Source organism: Echeneis naucrates, chromosome 16 (genome assembly GCF_900963305.1).
Source record: "Echeneis naucrates chromosome 16, fEcheNa1.1, whole genome shotgun sequence".
Classification (NCBI taxonomy): domain Eukaryota; kingdom Metazoa; phylum Chordata; class Actinopteri; order Carangiformes; family Echeneidae; genus Echeneis; species Echeneis naucrates.
The window spans coordinates 10,952,821-10,977,974 of NC_042526.1; the positions used below are offsets into that span (position 1 = coordinate 10,952,821).

General features: G+C 41.1%; 2 protein-coding genes across 6 annotated transcripts; both read left to right on the top strand.

Moving 5' to 3' along the window:
• The first annotated feature begins 6,067 nt into the window (after positions 1-6,067).
• Positions 6,068-9,215, top strand: LOC115056762 (receptor-interacting serine/threonine-protein kinase 3-like). 3 transcript variants are annotated; one of them, XM_029523461.1, is made up of 12 exons: positions 6,068-6,148; positions 6,234-6,394; positions 6,474-6,783; positions 6,869-7,023; positions 7,118-7,167; positions 7,371-7,529; positions 7,697-7,773; positions 7,897-7,996; positions 8,098-8,147; positions 8,396-8,441; positions 8,672-8,914; positions 9,005-9,214. In XM_029523461.1, the coding sequence occupies exons 2-12, from the start codon at positions 6,255-6,257 to the stop codon at positions 9,010-9,012; spliced, it is 1,338 nt and encodes a 445-aa protein (XP_029379321.1). In that variant the 5' UTR covers positions 6,068-6,148; positions 6,234-6,254; the 3' UTR covers positions 9,013-9,214. The 3 variants fall into 3 exon arrangements, with proteins under 3 accessions (XP_029379321.1, XP_029379322.1, XP_029379323.1); XM_029523462.1 differs by having other exon boundaries at positions 6,093-6,148; positions 6,241-6,394; positions 9,005-9,215; XM_029523463.1 differs by lacking the exon at positions 6,068-6,148 and having other exon boundaries at positions 6,257-6,390; positions 9,005-9,215.
• Positions 9,216-11,517: 2,302 nt separating this feature from the next.
• On the top strand, positions 11,518-16,539 carry impdh1a (IMP (inosine 5'-monophosphate) dehydrogenase 1a). Of its 3 annotated transcripts, none has more exons than XM_029522871.1 (14): positions 11,518-11,616; positions 12,229-12,277; positions 13,051-13,152; positions 13,276-13,350; positions 13,462-13,668; positions 13,781-13,868; positions 13,962-14,161; positions 14,353-14,443; positions 14,521-14,616; positions 14,740-14,883; positions 15,080-15,221; positions 15,327-15,470; positions 15,562-15,645; positions 16,044-16,539. In XM_029522871.1, exons 1-14 carry the CDS (start codon positions 11,519-11,521, stop codon positions 16,063-16,065), a joined length of 1,542 nt encoding a protein of 513 aa, XP_029378731.1. In that variant the 5' UTR covers position 11,518; the 3' UTR covers positions 16,066-16,539. The 3 variants fall into 3 exon arrangements, with proteins under 3 accessions (XP_029378731.1, XP_029378729.1, XP_029378730.1); XM_029522869.1 differs by having other exon boundaries at positions 11,519-11,616; positions 13,276-13,335; XM_029522870.1 differs by lacking the exon at positions 13,276-13,350 and having other exon boundaries at positions 11,519-11,616.
• Positions 16,540-25,154: the final 8,615 nt, after the last annotated feature.

Sequence of the window (25,154 nt, forward strand, 5' to 3'; positions counted from 1 at the left end):
TCCTGGTGGTAATGTGAAGGGAGATGTTAGGAATATTTCTGAGTGGTTGTTGGTTTAAAAAAAGGTCACACTCAGTTACTAAAGGTTGTTAGGTGACTCACAGCACTACACACTGACTTTTACTGTGTGTATGTTTCCATCCAAACAACCCATCTTATTACACGCATGGACACAAATACACTGTATCTCTCCCTTTGCTGTTGTTACAGAGCAGTAATCAATTATCTCAGTATGATGTCATCCTGCTAACCCTCCCCCACGCTGTTCAGCCCTCTTTTATTTATACGATGGCTGCTCTATTGCAATGAATATCAGAAATTGAAAATACAACAATAATCTCTGACAAAATGGTTTCTGACTGTTGCTGCTTAATGTCTGATGCACTGTTTTAGCTACTACGTGGAAATCCCAAGCTCTGCAGGCATAAACAGAAATGTATGCGTGTTGCAATTAAGCCACATGTATGTAGCCAACATTCGCTACATCACGTCATAGAATAGTGATTTGATTAGTGTTGAATGAATCCTCTGGCTTGATCACACTGAGTCATCTGGTCTCCATCCTCAGTGACAGGATAATTGAATGAGGGACAGTAATGCAGAGACATGGGCGCCAACAAGAAAGGCAACAAGAGGTCTTTGTTTTGGAGTTTCCGTGCATTTGCTGGTTCCTGGTTGTATGCTTTCCCAAGCATAAATAACATGTCCATTATCAGCCTGACTTCACACATGGCAAAGTGCAAGCCACACAGAAAGACTTTATAGACTTGATGATTACTTAGGCAGGTGTGTGATGTTGCATCCATCCACCCGTCATGCTGGATGTCATCTTGCAAAGAGACGACCTTTAACATGTATGCTGCAATGAGCAACACAAAGCCGTGGGCTGCTGTTCTTTCACATCACGCAGAGCAGAACCCTGCAGCAACATGAAGATAATCCACTTAGCTCATGTGTGTGTCAAAACACTAACTTGCCCTGTTTTCCCTCAGCTACATCTGCAGACATCAGTCCAGCACTAAGAAAATCCATTTTGATCAAATACCCCTGAACCAGAACAAGACTTCTACTAAAAAAAAAAGAAAAAGAAAGCCCTAAGCCAAAGATAAATGGTGTTCCAGATTCAACAAACTTCTATAATTACAATTCCATGTGGCACTGAATTTTCAATAAATCCTGGATTAGCTGCATCAAAATGACAAACAAAAAACTGGAGCCTATGAAATCTTGTTGAATTTAGATTCCGAACGATGCCGTTATTTACCGCCTGAGTTTATTGTTCGTGGTATTTAATTTCAGTGTAAATCCTACATGATACTAGCTATTAGCTGTTCTTTTCTGAACCCCTCAAGAGCAGAGCCGATCAGCTCGGTGATATGCATGCGGGCAAACACCATGACTGCTCCAGTTCTGATTTGTAGCAGTAAAAAGAAATCTTGCAATAGGGGCAGCACACATAAATCACACAAGTCCAGGTCAAAAATAAATGTCTCACTTGTGCAGTAATAGTCAGTCCAGTTCCAGTTCAAAAAGCTCATTCCAAATAAAAGCCAGGAGACATGTCATATACTGGTGATAGAGATCTCAGCAGTAAAGCTATATTGCCACCGATTGTGATCAAACGATAGCATCCTATTTGTGATTTGTTCTAATATCAGATGGCATCATGTCTGCTTGTCTGTCTGTAGACAGTTTTGTTTTTTATCTCTTCATCCCTCTCCATCAGACCAGGGAGATTGAGAGAGAGAGATACTGTATCTGTCCATGTAGATACACTTGAAATGAAAATCCCTCACCTCTGTAAAATATGCCAATAATTAATTAACCCGTGAAAATGAAGTGCATAAAAAAAGACTATAACAATTCCCCTAAGACTCATCCACTAGTTTCTCATCCCGTATTTTATTGATCTAATCCATTCATAACAAGATTAGGATAGTGGCCATGACTCTAACATAATAGTCCTTCCCACTTGGCCCAGTTTCTATGTCAGATATGAGACCATTCGGTTTTATAGCTATTGTAAGTCTTGGCCAATCACATTACCAAGTGGACCCGTAGGAGAGAAGAAAACACCTAACTGTAGTTTGTATCAGCCACAAAGAGGACATGACAGAAAAAGAAGGAAAAGTAAGTCTATCAATCCATCTATTTTGGATGTGTGTGGAGGTTATTTGTTGTGCTGTCAGTGCAAATTATTTAAAGCAGCTCCTGTAATTACTGCGGGACATAATCACTTAAACACCTGAAATATTAATATACACGGAGGCAGGAAGCATGATCCATATTAATCATGACTCACACGCAAACACGTGCGCTCACGAAACACTGGCACTGTGCGCAAATGCTGCATAAACTCCCATTTGGATAGGAACACATCAGCTTGGATGCAAATGCCAGGGATTTCTGAATACATCACTGAGCTCTGAAATCAATGATCTGATGTCAATGTTGCTCAGCATATAAAGGAAAAATCACCACAGAGCAGATTTATCTCGCATTATTCCTTAGCCTTAGTGATCTTGCAGTAACAGGCAAAGACAAATCTCTGCCTAAGACAATGCCCGAAATCCAGTGAAGTGTCTTGCACGTCACCAAGAGATTGAGGCAGTGCTGAATGGCGAGAACATCGCAGCTGCAGGGCTCTCATCATGAATGGATATGAGGCAGTAAAAAGTTGTGACAGTAAGTTATAGTTTTTCAATGCTACTTGGGATGAGAGGAAAATAAAAACATGGGGTATAAAACTGTCAGCTATCACATTATCAGCATTTGGAAAGGAACACCCTCTCTGCTCAGGCTAACGTGCAGACTGCAAAATGGAGTCAAGGGACAGCCTGCTTTCACTTTGTCTCCTTCCTCCTGGTTTGCTCAAACTTCCTTTTCCATCTTTTTCTCTCTGCCCTGTCCCATCTCTTGCACTCCCACTTTTCCTTCCTCCTCTCCCTCAAGTGGACTGCATGGCCTATCCCCATAGTAACAGACAGCCATGACAGGTGGAGATAGCAGGTAGTGCGGCGATGCATGACTTCCCCTGGGACTGCAGAATGCCAACACTATAGAATGAGAATGAGTAGAACATGCCCCTCCTATTCAAAATCAACCAGTGTGCAGGGTGTACAGTCATTTAAATAACGCTCTTCATAAAAGGGGAGCATGGCTTATCTGTGTTCTACGCATGCAGCAAAGGCACTGTGCCATTGTTTGACTTTACAGCTGGAAGGAGAGAAAGCAGAGTTCACTGTAATAAAGCATGCTGTGTGTTTCTATTTCATCCCTCTCTATGGCCAGATCTGAACCAGGCGGAAAGCCAAGCCAATCTGTTTCATGTCAATGAAGGATTGCATGCTACACTAACAAGATCCTGCAAATCCTCTGCCATGGGCTGCAGCTCTGTCTGTATTATATGTAATTGAACTGGTTGTATCTGAAAGATTGGAAATGATCACACCCTGATTAGTTAGACACAAAACAACCCTGAATCAACTTATTTACATACACATACTGCAGACAGTCACACGTCTATTACTCACACATCCATAGATGCATCTATTAAGTGACATCCATCTCCAAAATGGTACTACATCATGTTCAGCACTGCACCTCCATGGCTGCAATGGTCTGTCAGGGATTTCTCCCACACTTGACCACTGCAGTAGTTGAACAAGTGAGAGAGGGAGAGAGGGACAACAGCTGGAGTTTTCTGGATTGGATGTAAAAAGACACGAGTTTATTTGGTACAGAAAGCGGCTTCTGATTCTCACAAGAAAGTTCTCAGAAGATTTGAAACTGGTAGGTAGTAGTAAAGGGGTGGAGCAAACAAGCAGTTTAGATCTCTGTTTATGAGCTCACGTCCCACTTTAGCGGATGCCTGACCATTTGCCATGCGGAGAGAGTGATGAGAGAAAGCCACAGCAGAGGAAGAAAGAAACAAAGACAAGCAGTAGACAGCACAGGTAATGCTATAGCCCCCTGAGACTCACCATGAGCAAACACACGGCTGATTCAGGGATGAGTTGGACAGCCATGATGGGATCCTTCTACAGATTCTTGCGAAAAAGGATTGTTGCAATTTTCCTGGATGGACTTCGTTCTCCTTCTTCTCCCTCTTATTCTGACTCTTCGGTCAGGAAGCAGGAAGCACCTCGGTGCAGATGGAGTCCTTTGACTGGTCCTCCCACTCCGTGTCCTTAACCTCCTCCCTCTGCTTTTTCAGTCAGTGCTGCAGACAACCTCTGCTCCCTAATTGTAATGCCACAGCCGCTGGAGAGCCTGTGACTGCCTAGACTCTCCAGAGTAATAAGCAATCCTCCGTCTTCCAGTTCTTTGATCCGAGAGCACAGACACCCCCCACCCCTCACTCCTCCTTTCACTTTTAAAACACTCCCTGCAGACCCCACACCCACCTCCCCCCAAACCCCTCTGACTCCTGTGCCTCTCACTAAATGCTCTCCTCCCTTAGTTGTTGCCTTCTTTCTCCCAACACAAAGCACATCCAGCACGTGGGTCTATCTTCTTTCTGGTGAGACTCTCCAGTTGGTTATCCAGAGGATGCAACCTGCATCAGTGATGCTCCCCAGCCAAAAGCACTCGGCAGCCCCTGTAACGACAGATGCTCACCTCACTTCTCCGCTCACAGATCCAATGCTGAAAGCTCCCTTTACTAAACCATCCCTGGCCTCACATATCGTCTGCATGAGGCAAGGGGAAAGAAGGAAGCATATAAAGAAGACCGTAAATTGTTTCAGAAAGGCATAGGATGAGGCAAAGGAAGCCAGGAGGAGAGAGATGTGTTCTGGAGAGCAGGCACCGGCAGAGCAGTCCACTCTGTGCTGTGCGTAAATGAAGGTGGGTGGAGAAGAGGGAGGGGTGAGAGCAATAGAAATGCAGAGAGTGAGAGCAGACTGCGCCTATCGATGCCGGTTGAAAGAGCATGGCAGCGTGGGATATGAGTAAATACACCTCTGCACGCTTAATGAAAGGGGTGTAGACGTGAGGCTGTGCACATTAAGATCCATGATAGCTGTCACAGGAACCTGTGCATCAAATCACAATTTCTCCATTCAATTTTTCTGACATTAATAATGTAAACAGACAACAGTCTGAGCATGGCTTTTGTCTTGCTCTTGCAAGTGGGAGCACGTAGGACAGAGACAAGGTAAGATGAGGAGCAGTGATGAGAAAGGGCTGCAATGAAGAAGGGAAGAGATCATGTAGACTTATAACAGTCTCCCTCATCAGATTAATGAGTGATGCATGATATGAGACAAGTCAAGTTTCTGTAGCTCAGCTTTAACACTGAAAGCATGTTGTGGGTTAATTCGTCTACTCTTGAATTGCTTTCTCAGAAGGACTTGCAGATTCATTTGTAACCAGTACTGTTACACATATTTACATTTAAATATGTGAGCGGGTTATCATTAAAATATCACAAAAACTGTTTTTTTGGTTTGTGTTTTTCACATAAAAAAAGGACAGCTTTCTATTAATGGAGAACTGACAGATAACATTTCCCTCACAAAATCTTTATAAGTGATATATAATAAGAGATATTTATTCTTAAACAAATATAAAAGGTGCAGTCAGAGCAAAACAGAGCAAACCTCTCACTGGACACCGCCCCTTCAGATGATCAACGGACCTGTGTCTTATTACCACTGTGGAGACATTGACAAAATAAGAAAAATCTTTCAATTTGTAGCTCCATCTAAGTTCAACAAAGATAAATTCTATCATGTTTGAATGTTTGTCCTTTTGTTAGGTCCTTTATCGCACATCGTTGTCACCTTTTCACACTATTTTAAATACTTTTTTCCCCTGTTTATTCTTTTCACTATGGGCCAAATAAAGTACTCAGTATTTTTATAAAAAAAAATCTTCTGATCTTTACTGGGTTAAGAAATGTCTTTCATTCGATTAAACCTCTCTAACTTTCTCTTTTGTTTTTAATTTTTTTAGTGTAATTATTATTATTATTATGATTATTACCTTCATCTAAAGAGCGTTATGACAAACAAGAAGTGTTTGTGTCTTAAGCCCCGCCCCGATGATGACATCATCATGTTGGAGCCGCAGAATCAGGAAGTCAGACTTTTTGTCGTCTTATGACAGCACGTTTGTAAAAAATCGGACACGTCGAATCATTTGTGGTGAGTACAACATTGTCAACATTGATATTGTTTTATCATACCAAAGAAATGCCGACGGGTGTCTTTTCTGCATGTTTTTCTATAGTTTTTAGGGTTTGCAAACGGGATGGCTCGCAGTGTTATGTGCTATGAGGACTTTGAAGACTGGAAACTTATCGGCTCCGGAACTTTCGGTGATGTCTACACAGCCTGGCACAAGACTTTACGGATCCACCGGGCTGTCAAGATACTGAAAAGCAGTTGTGGGTAAATATTTACACATTTTTGAAGGACTAACAAATTGATTGTTTCATTAATTGTTACGTTCCTCCCTTTTCCCCCGCAGCGAGCTGGAAAAAGCACTGTCTGAGGCGGAGTACATGACCTTGGCTTCCTTTGAGTACATTGTGAGGGTTTTTGGACCATTCCAGAGATTACCAGGATCCACGACACACGGAATAGTCATGGAGTTTATGGAAAGAGGATCAGTTCAGACTCTAATTGACAAACATGTCCTCCCACAATGGCCCCTGGTCTTCCGCATGGCACATCAAGTGGCTCTAGGCATGAACGTCCTCCATCAACACAATCCTCCCTTAGTGCACCAGGACCTAAAACCAAATAATGTACTGCTGAATGCAGAATTCACAGCCAAGGTCAAGTACCATTGAACTAAAGCTCTTTAGTTAATTTGAAGTGAAACTTAATCTTAAACTTAAATTATTGTTTTTATCCCAGTAGCTGGCAGATTTTGGTCTGTGCAGGACTTCAGCCAGTGCTGTGTACACCGATGAAGAAGAGAAAGAAAAAATGGTTGGAGGTTCTTACAAATACATGCCTCCTGAGGCACTGATTAATGCTTCATGCAAGCGTTACCGTTCTTTTGATGTATATAGGTAAACATTCAAATCAGTGATTTTCATTTGAATATACAGCTAATATAACAGCTTGAATGTGTTACTAAAGAAAAATTCTCCTCTCTCTTGTCAGCTATGGCATCTTTCTCGCTGCCATCTCTACTGGAGAAGAGCCATATCCAGGTTCTTCTAATGAATTTTACATCTTACCCCTCGCCTTTTGTTTTTGTTTGATTTCAATCAAAGCTCTCATCTTTTATATGATAAAATTACTGGATGTGTTTGTTTGGTTCCCTCATAATTCATCACAACTAAGTTTACTGTAGTTTGTGTATATCACACATTGTGCAAATGTGCATTTCTTCATTATATCACACGCATCACAGAGGCTTGCATACACCTTGTGAGAGAAGCCGTCGGTTACGACAATCAAAGACCTTCTATCGAAGCACTTGAAAACAACAATGCAAAAGGGTTACAAGAGCTGGTTACCCTCATGAAACAATGCTGGCAAAAGGAGCCCAATGACAGGCCTGACTTTCAGGGTATGTATTGCTATGGCATACATCTTGACTAATCCAATAATGAAGCATTTGTCACAGGATGAACTTGAAATTTCCATCTTGATTATTTGTGAAGCCACTTTTTCGCTTATCACACAGTGATTTGCTGCAACTGTGTTGTCTAAAATAAAGCTTGGTTTATGTTTCAGGTATCCTCAATGACACACAGAAGGCTTATAACAAGTACACGGATGAGGAAATTGATGCTGCCATCAAAAATGTCAAGGTACAAGTCATCAATTCAGAAAAAGTGCTGATTAACCACAAAATCTTATTTCATGAAAACACTTCTGTGTGGTTGATGATTATCTCTCATTCACTATTTTCAATATGTTAATTCTCTTTTTAGGATTCCCTATCCAAGAAGTCACAGTCAAGCACAAGCACAAGCACAAGCACAAGCACAAGCACAAGCACAAGTGCACCATTCAGTTCTCCTCAACAGAGAGGTCAAGTATTAAATACCATCTGTAGGTTGGATGAATTTAACCTGATTTGCGATTACTTTCCATCATAAAACAATGCGCAATGTTCTTTCTGTCTTTTTCAGGAGACTTCGGTGACGCTGTTGATTTCGGAATGGAAAGCCCATTATCAGAGGTATGCCAAATATTTTGTCTGTTGCCTCAATGGCAGGGGAAAAGAAACATGATCTTTGATTGAGTTAACTGAGGTTAAGTGGTAAACAAACAAAAGCAATTCAGATGTGGATTCATGTTATGCTGTATTATATATGTACTAATTGTGCGTTCATTATACATCTATTTGGCATTAAATGGTATCATTCAATGCATGTACTGTATTAGTCCACTGTATAGACTAAAATAAGTTTTTACTTTTGCTAACAGGTGATGGACATTAGCCCCACTGAAACCATAAGCGATGATGTTAAAGGTTTGGGTTTTTTATTTAATAATGCAAGGTTTTTTGTTTTGTTTAGGGCATTTCATTTTTTTCATCGCAGTGATGCTTGAAGAAATAAATGTACATTTTTTGTTCATATTTCCTATATTTTATAAAAATTTGAGCACTTTGGCATTGATGTAGAATTACATTTATGGTTGAATAATATCTTTTGGTGGACATTCCCTACTCCTCATTCCTCATATCTTATTTATAAACAGTGAGGTTCGTTGAGGACAATATACTGCCTATCACCAACAATGTCAACAATGTGACGAAAATCCTCAAAAAGCTTGGAGACATCGTTGCTCCTGGAATCTTCAGAAGAATTGAGGCCATCCCAACAAGTGACGAAAAAATAAGAGAGCTTTTTCAAACTTCTCTGCACTCAGGAGGGGACTATGCAAAAGCCAGGTTCTACGATGCCCTCAAGTTATATGAGCAAGACCTAATGAAAGACCTTGGTATGATTTTCACTTCTTACCTCAAACATAATTTAATTTATGACAAGTAATTCAAGTTTCAAGTTTTAATTTAACTTTCTTTTCTCTCAGGTGCATAATTACGAAACGTGTGGCCTTCTCGCATTTAACGCAAGTGTCATCAACCTTCCCCTACTTCTCCTCCTGCATTATTATCTTTAATTTAATGTATTTTTGTGCATATGCTGTTTTTTACAGTTGTTTTTTTTTTGTTTTTTTTTTTACTGTTTTTACTACAAGCCTTGAGCATATTTTTTTTTAAATAAAACTTAGCCTCAAAAAGGAAGTTCTCTCTCCTCACTTCTTCTTTTTGCCATTTCAGAAAGTAGCATGGTGGGTTGTGTTGAGGCTATGGTTTGATTATAAACAACAAACATGTTTTGTATTGCTGATATGATGAAAGTGCTTTCTTATAGTGTGTGTGTGTGTGTTTGTGTGTGAGTGTGAGAGAGAGGGAGACTGGGTAAGAGGCTTTTCTGGTTCAATCCCTCTGTAACTGTCACAAGCAGTCAGTCAGTCACCTGCAGATGAAGGTGTCGAGGGCAACTCTTCCACTTCAGTTAAAAGGTAAAAGTTTGTTGTACACTGCTGTAAAACTGATGAATTTAATATTAGAAATAAGCAACACTAAACCATTCTTGCATTTAAAGTAAAGACCAAATATCAACAACTTGCTTTTAAAGGTTCTGCCTGTCATTACTCAATCAGAGACTTTTCTCTGCCCTTCTCCTCCTGTTTATCCTAAAGGAACAAAATTTTGCTGCCACGTAACAGTATTCTGGGATTTGACCTTTGTTTCATTAACAGCTCTGTGAAAACACACATACAACTCAGCACAGAGGTAATCCTCTGAGGAGAAAGTTAGTTAAAGTGTTATCTTGACCCATCCTTCCCTCCTTCAGTCTGACTGCCTCACTCCGCCCTACAAACCCACCTCTCTCTACCCCATGCTGTATTAATGCTCCCAATCCTCTTTGAGGGAGAGTGACGTCTGCTACTGTCAGGAACAGAGTTAAGCTCAGCAGGCACCAGGAGAATGGGGTGGGGAGAAGCTCCCAGCCTTAGGGATAACTAAGCAGCGCTGCATTCTGGTCCACCAGTGGGACGAATCTCTGCCATCTAAGCAAGACCTGACTCTCATCCCCAGCAGCTGCTCGTACTTCCAGCTGGGGAAAATACCTGGAAGTCAAGACAGTCGGCTGCATCAGCAGGTTAGCTAAACACCTTGCCAAAGGGCCTCAATGGCCTCCAAGAGTTGAGATGCTGAAATTCAAACTCCAAGTCTTTTGTGGGAAACCAATGCTGACTGATACTGCATCATTCAGACTTTTGTTACCGGAGCTTTAAGATTTTTTCTGGGAAAAAAAATTGTATGTTTTACACAAGAAATCCTTTGAAGTCTTCTGCAATCTTGCGAAATCTTGAATTTTTGACTATTTTGATTTAACTGGCAACATAGCAGATGGCAGCTTCCTCTCATGTCAGGTGTGTTTGAAAGGTGTGTGTGTGTGTGTGTGTGTGTGAAAATGCACTGAAAGCCTAGAGTGTTTATGAGTGCTTTTAATTGAACTGCAATCTAAGTGTGTCTGTGTGTGTCCATTCGGAGTCACTGGGGCCACTGGAGAATGGGGGTGTGATTTTGTTAATGTATATGATACAAAATAGAAGTGCTTGAAGAGTGTGCGTGTGTGAGGTGGTGAGCCCCGTGGAGGTCATAGCCCTGGATTTCCTGGAGATGGAGGGTCATGGTTATGACCGTTTTGGAGATGGGGAGAGGGACAATTACCAGATTGATTACCGGAGGATTGTAGGGGACATGGAGCCAGCACGGCCACGCGTCTCCAACAGAGATGGGGAGCAACCTCATCCCTACGGGGTATACGTTCACCCAACACCACATGGACACGGGCATGAGACAGCAGCCCAGAGATACAGCGCTACACGAATCCAAGCTGGATATGAACCTGAAAGGTCAGTCTCACACTCACCACTAACTGCAAAGTTAACTGTAAGGTTTTGATGTTGATATCACACTAGACCTGCGCTCAATACCCATGTATCTTCAGCAACAGCTGAGATGCTTTATGAAGTTGGCCCAATGTGTTTACTCCCCCAGGCTGTGCACTTTACAAGCCCATTTATCAGCTGTGTGGGCAGCCACCCAAATCCTCTTACCTACTGCTCTGCCGTCATAAGTGCATGGAAGGAGTTTCCATTGACGGTTTCTTTTTGTTAGCGTTTCCTGTCTTGACTCCAACATTTGTAATAGGATCTGGCTGAAGCAAGTTTGTGACAAACAGAAGTCAAGACAAACATTAGCGGAATACAGGTTTTGCACAAATGATAAATATACCCACAAATACATTACATACTAAAAATATATGTTATTTTCCCATGAGAATAGATGGCCCATGCTGCAATGAAAGAATTAATAAAAAAAACTGAAATAATGGATTGAAAATTGAGTTAAAATAGTCATTATAATATTCATGAAAACCTCTAAGATGCGCTCGAATTACTGTCAATTAGAAGAATTTTCACAGATTCATCGTTAAACATATACATGTGGTTTTTTAACAATTCAGCATGGCAGACTACTTGATCAGTGGAGGCACAGGTTACGTTCCTGAAGATGGGCTAACAGCACAACAGCTCTTTGCTATCGGCGATGGACTAACATACAAGTAAGAAATGCTGATAAAAACAAACACACAGCACTTTTTACTGACTCAGTTTATGGTATTGCAAACGTACTTTTTCGGCATCATGTGCACAAATGGCACATATCCTCATGCACATAACAGCAGCACACAGCATTATGCAATGTCTTCCATTAAATGTTTGGTATTACCAGAGATGACACATCTGCTTGGGCTTTATGTGGAGGATTAACAAAGGTAATATGACTTTCAAAGATGACTCTGAGTGGTGTCAGGGTCGTTAAAAGCAGAATCTGTGTGTGTATGTACGCATGTGCATGCAGTGTGTTAATGGGTGATGAGTTTATCCTTAATGGAGGTGATGTACGGGGTTCATCAGTGTGTAGAGGATAAATACAGAACATATCAGTGAGGTGAAAGGCTGTCAGATTATATCTGCTGACTAAAGAACAGCAGCTTTGTGGGAAAGGATACTGCTCCCATACACTCTGAATGCTATATGATCTTTGGTCTGTGACTGTCACTATAATATTTCTAATTAAATAAGCTGATGTAGTTCTATTCCACTTCTAAATTTACATATTCTCATGTTTTACCCTCCGATGACATGTGTCTCATTTCTCTCTCTGCTCTCAGTGACTTTTTGATCCTCCCTGGTTTCATAGATTTTACCTCTGATGAAGTGGTGAGTACCGTTCTGCCCAGCAGTCATAATGTCCATATATGCTCTTCCCTGGCCAGTTCACAAGATATTTATTATTATTATTATTATTCAGACATGACAGCACAAGAGCATAATGTTTGCAATAAAAATCAGCGGTAACCTTTGTTGGAGGCGAAGAGGCCAAAAGAAATTCTGCATGTGCTGTTAAACACCACACCGTCTCGCTCCTTTGAGATACAAACGTATTCTTGTCATGCAGTGTTAGCTGATATGTAATGTTCTTCATTAAGAATTCAAAAGCATAGTCAGATTTGTCTGTAATCCTTAAAATTAATCCTTCGCTCTTTGTTATAGTCATTAGTAAAATGGTGCTTGAGCACAGGGTTGTTTATTTGGCTCGCTTTGTTTTTGTCTTTGCCTGCTCTGCTGGGACATGAAATTAATTTCATGCCATGGTCACGTGGGTTATTGCTCAAAGGCAGGGGTAAAAAACAGACACACACCTGCGTCACCTTATAACTAGTAGGTGCATTCAGCCAGTTGGACTCCAACATGTCTGATGCGTTTGTGCTGTAGCGGCAGCATCATAGTTGTTGTTTGTGGGAAAGTGCTCGTGCTGATTTGTCCTTCAGCATCCATGCACGCACCTTTGGGGCAGTTTACACTGCATTATAGCACAGCTTCAAGATTTTATTTTATACTATATGTATAAAACTATATAAATAACTATACATGTGTGATATCCTCATCCATGTTTCTTGTTTCTTCTATTTCCAAATGTACTTTACTTTCAGGATTTAACATCTGCATTAACAAGGAAAATAACCCTAAAGACACCGCTCATTTCCTCTCCCATGGATACAGTCACAGAGTCATCCATGGCCATTGCCATGGCAGTGAGTAGACAGCACAACTATAAACACGCCACATCTAGCAGACAAAGCCTGACCTGAGTACACAAAACACTGAAGTATTCATTTTTTCTTTTTGCTCCTCTATATCTGATTGGCTGGTTCCAGCTGATGGGTGGGATTGGAATAATTCATCATAACTGTACTGCTGAGTTTCAAGCCAATGAGGTGCGGAAAGTCAAGGTGAGATTGATGTGAACTAAAGTAGACACACAAAAAAAAAAAAAAAAAAAAAAAAAAACCTGTAACACCAACAAAATATCCTAAACCCAAAACACTTCTTTTTTTTTCCAGAAATTTGAACAAGGGTTCATTACAGATCCAGTAGTGATGAGTCCCCGACACACAGTGGGGGATGTGTTTGAGTCCAAGATACGCCATGGCTTCTCTGGGATCCCCATTACTGAAACCGGCAAGATGGGTAGCAAGCTGGTTGGCATTGTCACTTCCAGAGATATAGACTTCCTGTCTGAGAAAGATCATGACAGACCCCTGGAAGAGGTCTGCTCCCCACCAATGTGTTCATATGTGTATATGTGACAGAGAATACAGTGGCTTTATGATGTAAAACCAGTCAAATTATTTATTTATTTATGTATTTACTTTGATTCAGGCAATGACAAAAAGGGAGGATTTGGTTGTTGCACCGGCTGGAGTCACACTGAAGGAAGCTAATGACATACTGCAACGAAGCAAAAAAGGTGAATCTGCCAGAGGAATCTTGCCACTGTAGAGCCAAAGTAATCAACATTTTTCTTTATGTGTGCACTCATTTTACTCTCTGACTCTCTTAGGTAAGCTCCCCATAGTGAATGACAGTGATGAGCTGGTTGCCATCATTGCTAGGACAGACTTGAAGAAGAACAGAGACTACCCCTTGGCTTCCAAGGACTCCCGTAAGCAGCTGCTGTGTGGTGCTGCCATCGGCACCAGAGAGGATGACAAATGCAGACTGGACCTCTTAATGCAGGCTGGTGTGGATGTAGTGGTCCTGGTAGGTTTTTAAACATGGAATTATCTTTTCTTCTTTTTCTTTTTCTTTTTTTTTTTTTACTATGAATGAATTCTGAATGTAACAGAATTATATATAAAAAGAATGTTCCTATTCATTGTTTTAAAACCTGTGATGTACTTCACAGGTGAGTCATTTTTCATTTAAAAGTATTTCAACTATTTTACCTACAGGACTCTTCCCAAGGAAACTCTGTGTATCAGATCAACATGATAAACTACATCAAACAGAAATATCCTGAACTTCAGGTGGTTGGAGGAAATGGTAAGCTCCCTCTTTCTTCTGTATTTAAGGTCTCCTATCTCCTCATTCACCTATTTTCTCTCTCTGTCTCTCTCTAGTGGTGACAGCTGCTCAAGCTAAAAACCTGATCGATGCAGGCGTGGATGCCCTGAGGGTGGGCATGGGGTGCGGCTCTATTTGTATCACCCAGGAAGGTGTGGCATGGAGGGCAGAAATGCACAGTGAACACCTACTTTTTTAGTTACACAACTAAACTAATGAGCATGCATTACTGTATATATTTACCGTCTAAGATTTATTTTCCCCTCCTCCCTTAGTGATGGCTTGTGGACGGCCACAAGGAACATCAGTCTACAAGGTTGCAGAATATGCACGACGTTTTGGAGTTCCAGTAATTGCTGATGGAGGCATCCAAACTGTTGGTCATGTGGTGAAGGCTCTGGCCTTGGGAGCATCTACAGGTACAAAAATTCTATGTATTTCTGAGTCCTTAAACACTTACCATTATATCTCTTTGGAACATTCAGACATTTCCCGGCATTTACATTCATGTGTAGTGTAACTACATTTGTAACTTTTGTGAAATGTTTGTTTATTTGTTGTCCTGCTTTTAGCCAATGTTTCATCACTTCATCACATCGTTTGTTCTGTCTTCAGTGATGATGGGGTCGCTGCTTGCGGCAACTACTGAAGCTCCAGGAGAATATTTCTTTTCGGACGGTGTGCGCCTGAAGAAGTACAGAGGAATGGGCTCCCTGGACGCCATGGAGAAAAATAATAGCCAGAAACGCTACTTCAGGTGCTACATAAATACTTATTCTGAAGAACTTTACTTCTGAAGAACTGTAATTCTGGCCCATTTATCGCTTACTCTGTGTGAATGGATCTCTTTTTGTGTCCCCAGTGAGGGGGATAAGGTAAAGGTGGCCCAAGGTGTCTCAGGCTCAGTCCAAGATAAAGGCTCCATCCACAAGTTCGTACCCTACCTAATTGCTGGTATCCAACACGGCTGTCAGGACATTGGAGCCAAGAGTTTATCTATTTTACGGTGAGGATGAAATTGTGTTTGTGAGTGTTTCTGCTGCATTTATATTGTGGAAGGGCTTTTGGTCAGTCTCTGTTCTGTGACTTTGTCCCAGTTCGATGATGTACTCAGGAGAGCTGAAGTTTGAGAAGAGAACCATGTCTGCCCAAATGGAGGGAGGCGTACACGGACTCCACTCGTACGTATGAGCCAGTGGTGACTGTTTAACATCTTCATTCTGCAGCTTGTTTTTACGATCCGTATCTTATCTCTACTCTCTAAATAGTAGAAGTGGCAGTGATGGTTTGGTGATCATCTTTTTTTCCTCTTGTCTAAATGTTACTTATATTCAGTTTGTTTGTCAGAAACCATCAGATTACCATCAAGCCATTCGCTTGTGGCTAGCAGCATACAACTGTCTCACCTTTTCCTCTTTTCTTATCCATGCTATCATATTAGATATTCTTTTGTGCCATGTAAGTACAACTTTGCAGTCTTCACTCCAGCATGTTCTTTCATTCATCTCCTTTCAAGACGCGCACACAGTCATAGCACAGAATAAGGATGATATTTTACTTTTTTCTATTCCAAATGTAGTTACGAGAAGCGGCTTTACTGAGGCGGGAGGAAGAGGAAACCCTCGATCAGGACCTAACGTCCCAGCCCCTGCTGCTATGAGCAGATGTTCTGGACGCATGTGAAACTACTCATACACAGCTGTTTTTGCAGTACGACCACACTATAATCTGACACTACCTGTTTGTATCTTTTTCTGTCATCTCTGACCCCTTTAAAGATAGACAAAAAAACAACCTTTGACTCTGAGTCTGAAGAGTTTTGATTAATGATCGACGACTCCAGATTATTCCTGTGTCTCTCTCTCTTTCTCCTCCTGTGGCCAATGTGTAGTGAGGCTAATGTAATTAACTACTCTGCTGATCACCTTCAACAAGAAAATACATGTCATTTACTGCTTTAGGTTAAGCTTATTGCTGGCCTAATGGCAGGCCCATCTCCCATCTCTGAATTGCGCCCTGATACAGAGGAATATACAGTAAACCTTACAGAGTTGCAAATTTATTTTCAAAGTACATCAGGAAGTCATATTTAGTTGGTTATATTTACTTTACAATAAAAGAATAAAAACAGACTCAATGACCAAGCATTTTATGATGTAAAGCTTTAAATATTTAGCAATTTATGTTATTAAAAGAAGAGACCAACACAAATGTTGAACACCTTTTACGATATTTTCTCTGTTGATGCTAAGCAAACTGCACATGTAAAATAATCTTAAAATTTTATGTCACCATGGTCATTTTTTCTAGTCTGCATCCTTGTGCATAAAGCTTGCTGCATCATGAGTAAATATATCGTACATACAGAACTGTTCTGTTTCATTGTCTTATTGCTGTACTGCAAATTCAATGTTGTGTCTTCATCTCTAAAATTTTCACAGTCACATGATGGACACTCCTCTGTTCACCCTGCAAACGACATGCTCCATCATTGCAGCAAAAAGCTTGCCATCAGCTTTTATTAACAAACAGACATATTCTCACAGGAGCAACCACATGTAGTCTCACTTTAGATCTTTCTTTGTTCATTTTATTCTTACTGGGAAACACTGGACAGCACACATTTTCAGTGAAAAGACAGGGAAGTATCCGTGCTTTAGGCGTACATTACAAATATCTGACCATTATCTGATCATTCAATACACATATTATTTCCATGTTCACTCAAATGGTACTGAGTCTTGACATTTACACTTTGGAAAAATAAATTTAAATTATATATCAGTCAACACTAGGTAGTGGAGATAGTTATGCATCTTTTTTCAGGCTCAACATTTAACAGTTTAACAGATGAGTCAATCTCTTTGGGCTTTGGAGTCATTAGAGTAAGGTTATAAATCATGCGGATTAACTTCACTATTCTACACTGATAGACAAATAGATATTTTTCCATTTTAAAACACTGAATTTGAATTTAGCACCAACTTACAACCAAGTTCACAAAATTATTTGATGCCTTCTTGATCATTGCAATAAAGTAATAATAAATAGAAAATGCCAATGTCTTGTTCCATCAGCCACACAAAGTCTTCAGAATGATAGTCATTGTAAATGGCATTGCATGAATAAAGATTATTTTGAAAAAGGTATTTGACATTGCTTTAAAATTTTGTCATATCTCCAGAAAATGTTTTAACACCATAAATATGGGAAGCAGAATAATTGCTACTAAGTGGGTGTTTTTTATCACTAGAGGGCACTAAAGTAAAAGGAAATACTAATAAAGATAGATAGAATTTATTTTAAAAAATAATAAATTTCCACTCATTTGGTTGGCCAAGGGAGTACCCTTTCTATGTAAACCTGGTTTTTCCTCAGATTTCCATGTTTACTGCACCACACTAACATATAATCCTGTGAGAAAAGTACAAAATGCCAAAATGTTTGCTCTTATGATGAAGTACTGGTGTGTACCAACTCCATTCACAACTAATGCAAGGGTACTAATCATGTTAGCAAATTATTATGCATCACTGTTACACATCTTTTTTAGTTCCTTGTTACAATGAAAAGTTAATATTTCTTTATCATTTTTACCAGTGTATATAGAGATGTCATGGACGATGATGGAATTGTCATATTACAGGTTCATGAGGATGTCTTACATTTTCCTGTTGTTGAAAACACAGAAGTGTAGTACATTAGCAGTGTTCAATGATATTTTTTTCCATTAACCATATTGTAGATTCGGCCACTTTTGCAGCTGTCCTCAGTATTCTAAGACTGTTAGACTCATCGCTTCTTCGGGAGGGCTGTTGCAATATACAAAACTGACACATCTCAACATGTCAGTTATCCAAATATTATACCTACTGTTTAGACGCAGTGTGACAGCATTTTCATATTTTAGCATTAGATATTTGAGGGTTAACATTCATGAATGTCAAAGTGCAATGAGCACAGAAATAACTTTTTAAGGGCACAAGTTGCCGAAAACAGTGTGAAAAAATTAACAGATAACAAGTTGAGGCTACAAATTGTATCAAGAATGTCCATTATCCTTTTATAAATTCAGGTCATTATTTCACTTTTGTTTATTGACTTTTATGATTTAAAATTTAAATCTGCCAAAATGATATTCTGCTTTCCCTGATAATCACAGGCGCATTCAACTCACAGCTGAACTTTTACAACTTCCTACAGTTCAATGGTATCACTGCAAACACTCAGAGCATCAATTTGTTTGCACACATTGACAAACTCTGCCTGTACAGCCAGATCCCACTCCAGCTGTTTGCTTTCACTCAGGTGTTTAGTCCCTGCCAGTTGACCAGTGCCCTGGACGTCCTGGGAGGCCAAACTCAGGGTGCGGTAACGCCTGTGGTAAGACAGGTGAGGAATGGCTCTTGGAAGACTGTGCTGAGCAAAGCTTTGCCCTCTGTTGGCCCAGGAATGTGAGCGAAGCTTTCCTGTCTCCCTGGAAATGCTGCACAAACCCTGGGTTGAGCCAGAGACGCTCTCTTTCCAATCCCATTGTTCCAGTGCCTTGCTCTTAGAGGTCAACGAGCCATGAGGCTGGGAAGATCGAGAATTTTTCTCTTTCTCTTTATCCATGTCTCCACAGGAAGACGTTCGGTATAACGAATTTTCCACAGAACTGGGATCTTGCTTAGACGCACCTTGGCTAGGAGAACTCAAGGAATGGCTTGAAGAAGTATTGAACAGCCTTGGTAAACCAAAAATACTGTGAGAGAACAGGGACTCACTAAACAGAGCCTGGTCAATGCTGCGGGACAAATCTATGGGAGAGGGCGGCCGCAGGTCCACAGTAGAATCACTCTCTACAGCTAAGCTATCCAGTGATGAGAGCTGAGGCTCAACTGCATTTTTAAGCCTTTTGGGTGGGCTTGGGGGTGTAGGTAGGGGTAGTATAGTAGTCCGTATTTGCATGGATTTTGGGACACAATCTAGCCCATTTTCAGGAGGATCCACCATTGAAGAAAGAAGTAGAGTCTCTGACTGTCCCTTACTGACGACATCACAGACCACCAGCTTTTCCTGCTTATCTTGTGACCAAGAATTGGGTGATGGGAGGACAGGGGGATTTGCACCTCCATGAGAAGGAAGGTTGAGTCCTTGTGAAGGGGAGCCGCAAGAAAGCCGGGACCAAGATCCTGGACGTGGTTGAGTAATGGTCTTGATAGATGTGTTGCTTTGACAGAACAAAGGGTGTGTGCCAATGAGAGACAAGCCTAGACACACTCCGATTTCACAGAGTCTACATCCTACCTGGTAGCTCCACCAAGGCCAGGGCTGGAACCCATAGTCATCAACCCTACCTAAACCAAGGGCATATAGGATCCCGTAAAGCTGTAGACCTCCACACCCCAGCAAACACAACGAAGCTCCAACTCCAGCTCCCGCTGCCCTATGCCAGTCCTCCACTTTGGCAAAGGGGCAATTTGCAGGTCGCACAACTTCAGGAGATCCTCCAGCCTCTCCATTGTCATTCAGTCTGTAGATGTGTTTTGTCTTTACTCTTATTAAGCAGTAGAACATGAGGTAGGAACATGACAGAAAGATGGTTAGACACACAAACAGACAATGTGGAGAAAGCAGAATCATGGTGGGTAGATTGTGGAAGAGCTGGAGCAGGCCAACACATCCTAAAGAGACTCCAAAATGCAACAAGGAAACACACAGGAAAAGGCGAGGCTTGGTTAAGTTTGAAAATGAGCTAGAAATAGCAAGTGGGAGAGAAATATGCATGTGTGAGCACAATAAAAGAAGGAGGAAGGCCATGGAGAAGGCTGCGATCAGACAGGGAAAGGGTAACTCAGAGAGCATCAGAGAGCCCAGAGGTGGAAGACGGTCTTGGTGACTATAAGCATCGTAGAGCAAACAGAAAGCTTGCATTCCTGCAAACGCGAGGAGGAACAAGTGCAAGAGAGTGAAGTAAGGGCTTCCAGGAGGACACCGCAGAAGAAGGCCTAACAGACACATCACAGAGATTGCACTGAACACAGAGAAGACAGACCCTAGGCCATAGATGTGAGCTTCCCATGCGAATCCCCATGTGGCGAGGGCAGAGTTCCAGTCTGAATACAGAGGGACGTAAAGGCCAGGGCTGAGGACCAGCGAGGGCGGAAGAGACTCGCTTGGAGTAAAATCTTCCATGTAGGTTGGAGTCCAAGATTGATTTGTTGTTTTGCAGGGTGTGGTAGATGTGTCCATGCTACCATCACGCAAGGAAGTGCTGCTGGACTTGGAGCCCTGCAGACCAATGTTCCTGGAGTCATCTGAAAAACAAGACCCATGATATCACGTTACAAATTTTTGTTCTGTCAACACATATTATACACAAAATGGTAGAAATATATTTTACATTTCTGAAATTTTTATGGCAAATGAAGCTATGTCATGCTAAAATAAGATGGTAAATTCTAAATATTAGTGTCAGCCTCACTTTGCTGCCTAGTATGCATAGTTCTATAATACCAATTTGTTTTTAGCAGTTTTACTACTTTTGGCATATAAGAACCAACAGAGTGATCTGACCAATAAATACAGACAAAAGTAAATCTTGTTCTTCAGTTTATTGTCCAAAAAAAATAGCACAGCGGAATCTGCCATGTGTTGAAATAATCCATAATAAAATGGAACGGGCTTGTAACTGGGAGTCTCAAACTAGGTCACAGAGAGTGGGAGTGTGTACATGTGTATAAGGGCGAGAGGGAAGAGAGGGAAGGATGTGTGCTGATTAGCCAGTATTGACCTCACTGCTGCTTTCATTTTCTGTGGCTTTATAGGCACAGAAAATAGCAGAGAGGTGTTATTCTAGCTTTATTGCTGTTCCTTTCAACAAGATTCTTCAGTGATTGACATTCATGTCTGACTGTGATTTTATCACTGATAAACACTGTAAGCATCTCCTTCTCATTGATGAGAATAACAAAAATGGTGTTACTTTTTTCAGTAACAGCTAATCTAACAAATTGTTTCCATTGTGAGAGCGCCATTACACACATTATTGACAGTTACATGTGGCGTGCTAGTATTGCCTAAGAGGAGCTGCAAGGTTTGTTTCAGGGGACTTAATAATTTATTGTATCAGATGTCCATTTCATTCATTTTCAAATTTGTAATATTTTGTTTTTATTATACATAACAGAATAAACTGTTGAATTTAACGTTCCATTTAAGGGAACGTTAAGTTCAGAGAAATTTCGTTCAGAGTAAACCATTTGAAGCCATCAGAATCAGGGAGCACAGTGGAGATGAATGAAATGTGTCTTATTTCTGGTTTCCCCGTTAGCCATGAAGTGATCTTGCAGGCCCAAACAAGCAGTGAGACAACAAGCAGTTTTCACAAAAACACCCCTGGGTGTGACCAAAGTGACTGTAAATTTCTGCAATATTTGGAAATTACTTAGCAAATTGCCTGGTGGATTGATTTCTTCTTCATCATTTTCCACATATGATTGTAAAAACCCTCCTCCCCAAATGTTTGTGGACACAACACATCATTTACTTTGACAAGTGGGTGACAACTGTGTGTGTGTGTGTGAGCAGTCAATACTGCACATTGGGGTAAGCACAACATTATGTAATGACTGAATGGGGTTAATAGACACTTGTTGCAATGGGAATTAAATGTTTCCATGCTCAGAGAAAGGTCTGAATGGGAGAATTTCTGATAAAAGACAGCACAATGCAAGGGAGAATGGACATTTAGAGAAAATAAGAGTGAGAGGAATATTTTTGCAGACTGAGGGCTTGATGAACTGATGCAAAACATCCTGTTAATGCAAAACAACTGCATGTGTCAGTAGAATGCATACCAAAAACACTGCAGTCTAATATTGACTGGGAGTTTTATTCTTCAGATACTGAAGAGGACAACACTATAAATCCATACACAACAGGCCATAAGTGACAAATGTTGGCTGTGATTTGGACAGGGGTCAGATTCAGTAAATGACAAAAGCTCTAGACACTGTAAAGTTAATTCAAGGACTCTTACCTTTTTCTGTCACCATGCCAACAGCATCTCTGTGTAAAATATGGTCTGTGGCATTAACAAATCCATCTCCCGCCTTTTTCACTGGGACAGTCCCACCCTGTGCCTTTTCCTCTGTGGTAGCAGAAGGGCCCATCCATTCCCTACTGCTCGTGTCAATGAGCTGAGTGGTGTTCTCAGGGCTGGTCCCAGGTCCAGCTGACAGCTGTGTTGAATCCTGTTCTGATGGAAGTGAGCCAGACGAAAGAAAAGGTAAGCGGCTGTCATTCGTCTCATTCTGTGAAATTCCAGTCTGCATGGACCCAGTGCTGGCGTCAAATGGCTCATACTTGAATGTTTGTTCCTTGGTAGGTTGGGGTGGAACTGCTGCTGATGAATACCTTGTTGGCTGTATACTCTCCCCACTGGTGGCACCTTCTGTAGGTCTGGATTCAAAAGGCTCCTTCTCATAAGGATACACAAAAGCTGCCTCTGTGCTCTCCTGTAAATCAGTGTATTCCCCAATCACACCTTGTCTATCTGTCTCCTCAGATGCCGATGAGGGCCAACTCAAAGGCAGATCCAGGAAGTCTGGACTGAACTGGGGATTCACTGGTGCTAACCCAGATTTTTGAAGTCTCTGTGATGGCTTTATGAGATGCTGCACCTCTGTGTCTGTGTCTGTCTGTTGTGTCTCCTTGACATTTTCTCCAGTTGAAGCTCTGGCATGAAGTGAGAGAAGCGATGAGAGGGGGAGGAGAAGGTAAAGATTCCACTGGGAAAGCATGGTGAGAGCCCATAAAGTCACATGCTGTATGTTTATGGGGTTACCGTCCAATCACATGTTTGGCAGGTTTTGTTTTTAGTCAGGTCTCCATGAATATTTTGCTTAACACACCTGGAGATAAAGGTGAAAGGAATCATATACTCAACAGTAAACACGTATGATTATCGTATATTTATTGGATATGTGCAACAAATAATCTTAATCTCTGTGGAGTACTAAAATGCAAATACTGTTAATGAGCGTTCCAGTGCAGTGAATGAAAACACTATAACACCATTTACTCTATGAAGTCCTCTGACATACATACAACACAAGCACTAGCATTGTGTGAGTGATAGAGCTACATTTATAATGGCAGCACACGAAGGACATGAGATACATGATTGCTCTTCCTCCTGTATCCAGTCTCGTTTCAGCATTCTTACCTCATCAACAGCTCACTCTGCTGCAGCCCCTTTAGACATATATGCCGCTCTGTCTTGCTGCATGCCTGCAGTATCTCTCTGCGTAGCACTCTGTGTCCTTTCATACCCTGTGTGCTGTGCCCCTCTTCTCTTCATCAGACAGTCGACACATGGGACAGACCCCACCTCCTCATGACAACCCCCGCTGTCCCACACTTTGCCGCTGCACAGATCTGACAATGAGTTTGACTGTTTGCACAATCCCTTTCCTCTGAATGTGAGGCATCAGCCTCCCCACTCTGAGTATATTCTCCTTTGTAGTTGCATAGGAACCTTAGGACAGTTACACACATCTTTCTGGTCTATATGACGCAGTTCACAGTGTGTAATGTCAATTAAACAAGAAGGGAACAGAACAGAAGTGAACTGAACTGAAGAGGAAAAAGCTCAGAAAACTGTTGCAGAAAAGCGCATCAACCAACAGACAGGCATTGCACTGTACTGAACCAACCAGTGCTACAGATCAATACATGCCATTGAGCATAATTTACAACTGATGCTGTTCCCTTCCTCTTAAAGTAACCATCACATCAGCAGCTCCATTTGAAACATGTCACTGCAATGGATGAAGCAGGATTTTATCTTTGTATTGCATACATGCATAATGCATGGTAGTGGTCTCATACAGCTCCAACTGTGAACCTTGAATATGTACTTCAAAGAATCATTAAACAGTGACCTTCTTGTCATTCCACTTATTACCTGAACCATATCAGATCATTCTATGTTGTTAACTTTAGTTATTTTCCTTTTTCTGGTGCTTTCAGATTTAATGTGTTCTCTTTTTATCCATCGGGGGAAACCTTGTAGCCTCATGGCCTACTTCAAGTCCCAAGGATGGTTCAAAAATAGACACTGATCCACATACCTTTGGATGCATTCAGAGACAGAGAGTTTAAAGCACAGTCACGCATCATATTCTTTCTCTTTCTGGCTGATAAGAGGATCTAAACAAAGTTCTGTTTTAAACTCTCTACTCGCTGTGGAATTGGCAGGACACGGCCATTTCCAGGCCAGAACTGTTGTTATGTGGGACTTCTGCCAAATGCACATTGATTTTTCTTCTGTCCAAACAAAACGAAGATAGGAAGGGATCAAACTGCATCCCAAATAAATTTGCCAAATATATATTTTGCATAAAATACAGCGATAAAGACACTAATTCTGTATGCCAAGAGTATTGTTGGCTGGAACTGCAAATATCACAGCCAACAATGAAGAGGGCACTTTACCAACTATCTCCAAACTTTACATTTCCTTTTCACAGGCTTGTGCTTTTAGGTTGAAAACTGTTGCTTATAACAATGAGATTCAAATTTTACGCATTCACAGACTAGAAGATGGTGAAGGCTATTTCAGATCATTTAAACCATCAGTCAGAGGAGGAGATAGCAACTTCCCGAGGTGGGTGAATAACTTGCTGCCTGATGTGGATACAGG

Excerpts from the sequence above, each read along its gene's own strand:
- LOC115056762 (XM_029523461.1), top strand. The coding sequence starts at position 6,255 with ATGGCTCGCAGTGTTATGTGCTATGAGGACTTTGAAGACTGGAAACTT. Across the intron at positions 6,784-6,868 it reads ATGCAGAATTCACAGCCAAG|CTGGCAGATTTTGGTCTGTG; the intron begins GTCAAGTACCAT and ends TTATCCCAGTAG. Across the intron at positions 7,530-7,696 it reads TGACAGGCCTGACTTTCAGG|GTATCCTCAATGACACACAG; the intron begins GTATGTATTGCT and ends TTTATGTTTCAG.
- impdh1a (XM_029522871.1), top strand. The coding sequence starts at position 11,519 with ATGGCAGACTACTTGATCAGTGGAGGCACAGGTTACGTTCCTGAAGAT. Across the intron at positions 11,617-12,228 it reads GGCGATGGACTAACATACAA|TGACTTTTTGATCCTCCCTG; the intron begins GTAAGAAATGCT and ends CTCTGCTCTCAG. Across the intron at positions 14,617-14,739 it reads TATTTGTATCACCCAGGAAG|TGATGGCTTGTGGACGGCCA; the intron begins GTGTGGCATGGA and ends CTCCTCCCTTAG.